This window comes from Scardinius erythrophthalmus (genome assembly GCF_964197995.2).
Source record: "Scardinius erythrophthalmus genome assembly, chromosome: 21".
Lineage (NCBI taxonomy): Eukaryota > Metazoa > Chordata > Actinopteri > Cypriniformes > Leuciscidae > Scardinius > Scardinius erythrophthalmus.
Window position 1 is genome coordinate 16076729 of NC_138241.1, and position 8676 is coordinate 16085404.

General features: G+C 37.1%; 1 protein-coding gene across 4 annotated transcripts; it reads right to left on the reverse strand.

Moving 5' to 3' along the window:
- Positions 1–1083: 1083 nt before the first annotated feature.
- On the reverse strand, positions 1084–6601 carry tmx1 (thioredoxin-related transmembrane protein 1). Of its 4 annotated transcripts, none has more exons than XR_014029057.1 (9): positions 6375–6594; positions 5609–5724; positions 5459–5504; positions 4686–4814; positions 4429–4474; positions 3492–3593; positions 2878–2941; positions 2315–2737; positions 1084–2164 (listed from the first exon to the last, which is right to left on the reverse strand). XR_014029057.1 is itself a non-coding variant. In XM_081350838.1 (8 exons), exons 1-8 carry the CDS (start codon positions 6548–6550, stop codon positions 2565–2567), a joined length of 852 nt encoding a protein of 283 aa, XP_081206964.1. In that variant the 5' UTR covers positions 6551–6601; the 3' UTR covers positions 1084–2564. The 4 variants fall into 4 exon arrangements, 1 of the variants encoding a protein (XP_081206964.1); XR_014029058.1 differs by having other exon boundaries at positions 2309–2737; XR_014029059.1 differs by having other exon boundaries at positions 1311–2164; positions 2357–2737.
- Between the last annotated feature and the right edge of the window lie 2075 nt (positions 6602–8676).

Sequence of the window (8676 nt, forward strand, 5' to 3'; positions counted from 1 at the left end):
GTGTGTGTGTGTGTATTTTTGGTCCCCTTATGGAAAACAGCTTAATCTTAATAAGTGATGTTTTTTTTATGTAAATGTAAAAATGCAGAAAGTTTTCTGTGATGAGTAGGTTTAGGGGTAGGGTTTGGATAGAATATACAGTTTGTACAGTATAAAAATCATGTCTATGGAAAGTCCCCATAAAACATGAAAACCCAACATGTGTATATATATATAGATAGATAGATAGACAATAAATATGTAGAACATGTAACATATATAGTGATAAAACCGCCAATTTTGTAAAATGTATAGGTATGTAGCTTTTGTGTAGGACAGAAATCTCCAAACATCAGAATCAGGATCCTGTGTATTCTGGCTTAAACAACTACCAGATGCATGTACAGAAGATGTGAAAACCATTTCCAGCAGTAGCAGCTGTTTTCTGGAACAGTGAAAGTCTGTGTCTGTGAGACAAGAAAAGAGAAAGAAGTTTCCAGATGTTAGTTTTGGATCAGTGAGCATGTACCATCCAGTTCTGATGAACACACACTGCGACTGGAGAATCCCTGCTGAATCCAAAAATTAGTTGAGTGGTGTATCAGTCATGTCCGTTCAATAAAATTGGCAACTTTCAGGTTAATAGTAGGAGATATCATAAAATAAATGGTTGTGTTGTTTCCCCCCACATATTTCTGGCATGGATTGGAACAAGCTCTTCAGAGAGATGACACAAAAGGGCTTCAATCCATTTGTGTGGTTTTCAGTACAAATAAACTCACACGATGAGGCCATGGCAGAGAGTTTCTGAGCTCTAGGTCATTTGTGGAGTGAAACCTTAAAAAATACTGCCCTCTAGAGATGCAAATACATTTGACATATTTTCCAGTGTGCAAGCATATGGTGAATATTATGCGTGTCAGAGCAGAGATTCTCAATCTTTTTGACTCCAAGGTCCCTCTTTGTCCGAGACCTTTTTCAAAGGGCCCCCTATCTAAGCTGACATGTGGCACTTCTCTTGTACTAATGCAATCATATCCATTTAGCGTCCAAATACTTCTTTGAGCTACTTTACAAAAGTATAGAGCCAGTAAGATTTTTTTTAAGGATATTAATACTTTAATTTAGCAAGGAAGCATAAAATTAATTAAATCTTGTAATATCTACTCACAATATTAATTGTTTCTATATTTTCAAGCAAATAAATGCAGCATTGGTGAGCATAAGAGACTTCAAAAACCTCTTTTTGAACATCAGTGTACATATGCATCACTAAATGTGAAGTGAAATGCAAAACTGTACAATTAAGGCCAACAAAATGAGCATTTTCTGTGAAATCACACAGCACATCAGCTTTAGACTGTTTATTAACAGTGCTGATTTACAGTCTCAAATACAGAAACATTCCAAAACCTCTCTCTCACACACACACACACGCTTTGAGCAATAAAGTTGTAAATGCAGACATTCACACATTAGAATCGTTCTGCTGTGGACAATTAAGCAGAACATTTTGAGAAGCACTTTAATTCTAGTGGATCAGTCAAGGGTCAGGGGTCAAAGTATAGTAACGTAAAGATAATAAGAAAACTACTTGGAAGACCAAGACACAATTCAAATATACATCCTAAAATCCACTGTAATATAACGTGATACACCAGTTCAAATGAATCGGATACCGTATGCCTATGCGTTATTCAACAAACAATTTTGAAGGAAACAGGGTGTGGAAGGTAAAATTAATGAAACAAATTTAAAGTAAAATATAAGAACACAAATTATGCCTATGGGACAACTAATAAAAGTGTCTTTCGGTGTCAAATAATAATCATAATCACAATCACACACACTCACGTGTTAATTCAGGCATGTCCCAAAGCTTCAATAACACAAAAACCAAACACAAAAAAGTATGAATCTGATCTCTATATGGAAGAAAAAACATTTAAAACAGCAAACTGACCATTCCAACTTTATATAACAGGCATCCAAAAAGCTCAAATAATAAAATATTTACAAAGTAAAGCACAAAACCTTTCATATTCCCAAAAGCCTAATTTCACAGTGAGGTCGTTGTTTGATCTTGGTTATTTGCTCAGTATTTGTAAGGGGAATATTGCAGCTGTGTGTCGTGAAATTCCTTAAAGTAGGTGCTTATATTCCTCTAACACAGTGCTTCTCAAAGCTGTCCTGGGAATCATCCTCATGTGACACACCTGATTCAACTCGTCATCTCATTAGTAGAGACTGCAAGACTTAAATGGGGTGTTACTGATAAAAATGTGCAGTGGTGGGTGACCAGGACAGCTTTGAGAAGCACTGCTCTAACACACACACTGTGTGCACAATGCATAGCAAGGGGTGTGATAATTAAAACTGGACAGGTGGAAAAGAGAAAACGCAAACCTGCGGCAAGATAGAGAGAAAAGCACAACCACATCAATCTTTCAGAAAGGAGCTATGACATCATAGGTGATATCATCAAGCTCAATGAGCGCTGCTATGGCAGCACGTGAGGGCATTGCCGTTGCGATGCGGTTTGTGTAGCGATTTTGTGCACAGTGAGGCAGTTCCTCTCCAGTCCTCTAGGTGTCCTCCTCCGGCACACCCAAACCTCTTCTTCTGACAGCGTCGCCCGCCGGCTGCCACTCTTCAGTCTTTCCCCCGTACTCGTCTTCATCATCCTCTTCCTCTCCATCCGCTTCCTGCTCGTCTTCAGATTGCTGCAGGAGACGCACCTGCCCCGCAAGCAGTTTCCCTACAGAAACATTCACGCGTCCACAATTACACAATATCGTCTTTGCTTTTTACACTAGGTTGAGTATTAATCGATCTCTGTCACGTTAGAAGTTCCCGTAGTCAAGCAGGCATAGGTTTCATATAAACATTCACACTTACTGTGGTGATAATCTGGTGAAAGTCGTCGCGATGGGAACACAAAATCTGCGACGAAAACCAGCACCTGAGAGAGGAAATAACATGAAATCTGGGAGACGTGACTGACAATTGATTCCAATGGAGTTTGACGTTAACATGTTCTAAGCTAATGAATAAGCTAATACTTAAGAGAATATATAGGGTACATTTACACGACAATGATATACTAAAAATGTAAAAGTTGTTCCTTTGCGTTTTTTTGCTTACAGAAGACAATAGGCGCATTTCCATTAAAGATTTACGCAAAACTCTTGCGATTTTTCTTAAATGTCGACAGAAAACTATTGCGAAATGACGGCGTTTCCGTTAACCGATGTTATGCGACTAAAACTTCGTTTTTTCCTCTCATGATAAGTTCTTCTCTTAAATCATCCATGATTTTATATGAATGAGCTTGTTGCAGTGCATTCTGGGATTATCCACTCCAAAATTACACTTGAAAATGATCTTAGGTACATTAATGTTCAAAAGATTGGGGTTAATAAGATTTTGAAAAGATATATATAAATGCAACCTTGTTGAAAATAAGAGAATGAGCACAAGAAAATACAAGGTAGTGTATTTTGTACACTCACCAATCCAAGAGTCAATCCTGAAATGAGTGTTGCCAGGGCAAATATCCCATACGAGCCCCAAACCGGGACGCCCAGCTGCTCCGTTAAGTAATTATGGCAATGCTGAAACACAAGGTTAAAGATCATTTAAATTACTGCATGAAAAAATCCATGACCAGATTATAAATATATCAGGTATTTATTACAAAATCATTATAACAATTAAAGGAGAACTCCGGTCAATTTTAACATTGAGCTCATTTTTTTGTACATTTGGAGTGCTGTCAATACAGAGAACAACGACAAAAATCGGTGTTGCCTACAACTTCTATTTTTAAAATTTGCACCCTGTTGACTTCAATGGGGCAAGTAGTAAGCCTGCTTTTTAGCCTCTTAACATCCTTGATGTGTCATTACAAGTGCACAGAAAATGTGAGTGATTCCTTCAGAGTGAACACGGGTGAATCTGACTGCAGTAGATGTGAAAGATATGTATAAAAATGATGTTATTTAAGCCAGCCCAAATACCTGTTTACATCCTGTTTTCGGTTGAAGTCCAAAGTAGTCGATTGCCGAGTTCACGCGCGTGATCATAGGTAACTAAACCTATGCGCGTGAACTCGGCAATCAGGATAATGTAGTCAGGCAATCGTTATTGCAAAAAAAAACCTTCAGGACGATACAAGTCCCCTCTTCTTTAAATCAGGCAGTTTATTTTACATTTACATTGACTATTTGAGTGTATTTTCCCTCACTGTCTGTTGCTGGTTCCTTCAGCATTAGCTTAAATTATAAGATATATATATATATATATATATATATATATTATAGCTATAAATTATTTGTGCATGTAAGTTGTAACTCTTAAATTATTCACGAAATTGCTAAGAAAACAATACAATTAAATACACAGGTCTGAGAGGAATGCAGTTTAATATTAACAGACAAACACACTCACCCTGATGAACATGGATAACTTAAAGAGGGCTGACATTGCGTTCATCCTACAATAAAAAAAAATATCAGTCAAAGACATTTTATCACATCAACTGTAAAAATAGTCTGACAGCTGTACATTTATAGTGTGCTGCCTTATAAAACAAGTTTTACATTAAACACACGCTGTGGGTTTTCTGGAGACTTTGCCAGACTCACCCAGAGGCCTTTGCATTATTACAGAATTTGAAACCACCCACACGCACTATAAATACTCACAGGAAGGAAGAGGGGCCGAACCAGGAAGAGACCGGCTCTATGCTCTGCCATTTCTTCTCATCAATGAAGTTCAGGAAGTCGTCTTTAGATCGGGCTCCTTGATATCTCCGAAACACACCATCTTTACAGCTGCAACACACACACACACACACACACACACACACACACACACACCATATTTAACCATTTATAACGGAGTTTACACCCAACACACAGGGACTGTGCACAAGACTGAAAACAAAACAATTGCTGGTGTCTATCTATCTACCTACCTTAATACAACTGTTCAATAGTTTGGAGTCAGAAAGTCAGAAAGACCCTTTTATTCCCATTAAATTGATCAAAAATGACATCAATAATTTCTTTTTACAAATAAATGTTGTTCTTCAAACTTTCTATTCATCAAAGAAGCCTGAAAAAAAATGAATCACGGTTTCCTCAAAAAATGTTAAGCAGCAACTGTTTTCAACATTGATAATAATGAGAAATGTTACTTCAGATCAAATCAGCATATTAGAATGATTTCTGAAGGATCATGTGACTGAAAACTGGGTAATGATGCTGAAAATCCAGCTTTGCTATCACAGGAATAAAGAAATCTGTCATTTTAAACTAATAATTTTTCACGATTTTACTTTGTTTGACTGTATTTTTGATTAAATAAATGCAACTTTGGTAGATCTATCTATCTATCTATCTATCTATCTATCTCCAATTACCAACTTACTAACTTCTAGACAGGGTCAAATGTGTGTAAATGGAATGAAACTCACTGGTATATAGTTGGGAGAGCTGTGATGATAAACCTGCCGCTCAAACCTGCAGAACAGAGAGAGAGAGAGAGAGAGAGAGAGAGAGAGAGACTCGTGAGGACAGGAGATCAGGTGAGCAGAGGAGCCAGATGTGAGGAGATAACAGCATACCCGGCTGCTCTGTGACGTCCACTTTGGCAATGCTCACTCCCAAATCTTCTCCCCATTCTGCAAACTCATTCCACACGGGCTGGAGCTGCTGGCAGGCCGGACACCATGGAGCAAAGCTGCAGTAGACAGACAAACCTTTAATCCAATAACACAATCCCAGCCAGAGACACAAAGACACTGAGGCTCATTTGTTTTCCATGGGATCTATTTAACTACAATCCTCTTGTTCGATGGCTCTAGCAGGAGGAAGCGTGCTGTGCAGGGAAAAAAAGACTGTCAACTTAAGTATTTTTTGGAAGGCAATCCATAAAAAGGATAGAGAAATTCCTGACATCATTTACTCACTATCATGTTTTTCCAAAGCTGTATGGCTTTCTTCTGTGGAATACAAAAGGAGATGTTATGCAGAATGACAGCCTTCGTCACCATTCAGTTTCTTAGCATTCGTTTTACATACAATTAAAGTGAACGGTGACTGAGGTTATCATTCTGTCTAATATGTCCTTTTTCTTCATCATAGAAGGTTGGATCAAAATGAGGCTGATTAAATGATTACATCCCTTTGATTTTTGGCAAACTCTTTAACTTCAAAACCACAGAACTTTCTCTAACCTGAGCCCAGTACAAGAAGACGGCAGTAAAAAAAACAATGAAATAATCTGAAGTTATTGTTGTGTAATTATTATCATGTGTAACACTGGTAACGTTAATGGTAATGCAAAAATAAACACACACTTTTTTTGCACTACTCAATCTAATAACTCACAACTCGATCATCCATTCTCCAGACAGGATTTCCTCCCAGTTTCCATCTGTGATTTCTCTTAATTTACCCGGCTTAGCCGATGCGGGCTGCAACATCACACATGTTGCGATAAACGCAAAAAATACACACGCGCCGGCTGTCATCCCCCTGACTCTGCGTGTGTATGTGCACGCCATGTTTCAGCGCCCACTGCTTCCCTTCCGCTTCCGCCTCCACTCCCACGTGCTGCTGATGGGCGGGGCCAAGTCATTGACGTCATGATGCACAGCGTTCGAAAAGTTTTTTTTTTTCATCATGTATGGCCCTTTGTATTTATATTAAAGTTGTTCCATGAAAATACTGTACTGTTTGATTATTCCATAAAAAATATTGTTCTGTTTGTCTTGTTTCATCTTCTGTATTTTTCTACCTTAAAAAATAAAATAAAATAAAATGTATTATAACAAATTCTATTAATATATGTATTAAATAAATGTTATATATATAGGCTATATATAGGCTATATATACTGTGTGTGTGTATATATATATATGTATATATATATATATATATATATATATATATATATATATATATATATATATATATATATATATATATATTAGTAGAAAATGTTTATAATGAATTTTATTTTTAAGTATTTATTTTGTATTTAGGTAATGTAGTTTCTATTATATTTGACTGAAATTAAATAATTAATTTAATTTGCATATAATTTATATATGTAATTTGAAGTTTAAGATGTATGTAACATTTATAATTTGAAATAGACGATAAAATAGACGAAAGAACGGTTTGCTTTTTCTTTTTATTGGGACAAAAAAATGTCAAAACACAAGGTGGCGCTATGAGCTCTGTCTTGATTTTACTGCACTGTTTTGTTGTGAATCCTAAGAGAATATAAAATCTCTCCAATTGTAGATTTACAGAGAAAGAAAGAGAGAGAGAGAGAGAGAGAGAGAGAGAGAGAGAGAGAGAGAGAGAGAGAGAGAGTGTGTGTGTGTGTAGTCACAGATCAATCGAGAAAAGAAAGAAGATTTTTTTGTAAAAGTGAAAAGAAAAAAAAACAGGCCCACACACACACATACACTCTCTCTCTGCTGACAAATGAGTGCTAATGACAGCAGTGATGTGATAATTTATTTTCCACAGTGAATGTTAAAAATGTACATATACATGAGATTCCTGAGATTAACGCTTTAACGAGAAAGGGGTATTTATATATATATACTTTTGTGAGATACTGTATATATATATATATATATATATATATATACACATGTTATTACACGTTACACATTATATATATATAATAAAATTAATTATAAACATTTTCTACTAATATATATATATATATATATATATATATATATATATATATATATATATACACACAGACACAGTATAACAGTTAAATAAGTGCTTAGCATTTACTATCCTCTGAAAATAACTCAACATACAGCCATTATTGTCAAAATAGCTGGCAACAAAAGTGAGTACACCCTAAGTGATAATAGATGTACGTCGTTTAACAATGCAAAGCCACATGTCCTATTCATCATGTTCATGTTTTTGTCTGCTTGACAGGACCATACATATTTGTGTATCTTGTATTAGATAGAACAATTCTCTCATACTGACCACTGGATGTTCAACATGGCATCTCATGGCAAAGAACTCTCTAAGGAATTGAGAATTAGAATTTTTGCTCTCCACAAAATGGCCTAGGCTATAAGTAGTTTGGTAACACCCTGACACTGAGTAACAGTACAGGCCAGGATCATACAGAGGTTTTCCAAGACAGGTTCCACTCGGAACAGGAACAGCATTGCTTTAGAGGTTGCAGAAGCGGAAGGTCAGCTTGTCAGTGCTCAGACTATACACCGCACACTGAAACGGTTTGCATGGCCGTCGTACCAGAAGGAAGCCTCTCCTGAAGCTGGCTCACAAGAAAGCCTGCAAACAGTTTGCTGAAAGCAACCTGTCCAAGAGCATGAATTACATGGACTGATGGAACTAAGATGAACTTGTTTGGCTCAGATGGTGAGCAGCATGTGTGGCGACGCCCTGGTGAGGAGTACCAAGAACATTATGTCTTGGCAGTCAAGCATGGTGGTGGAAGCATCATGGTCTGGGGCTGCATGAGTGCTGCTGGTATTGGGGAACTGCGCTTCATTCAGGGAAACATGGATTCCAACATGTACTGTGACATTCTGAAGCAGAACATGATGCCCTCCCTTCAGAAACTGGGCCGAACGGCTGATAACTACCCCAAGCACACCGCCAAGACGACAACTGCCTT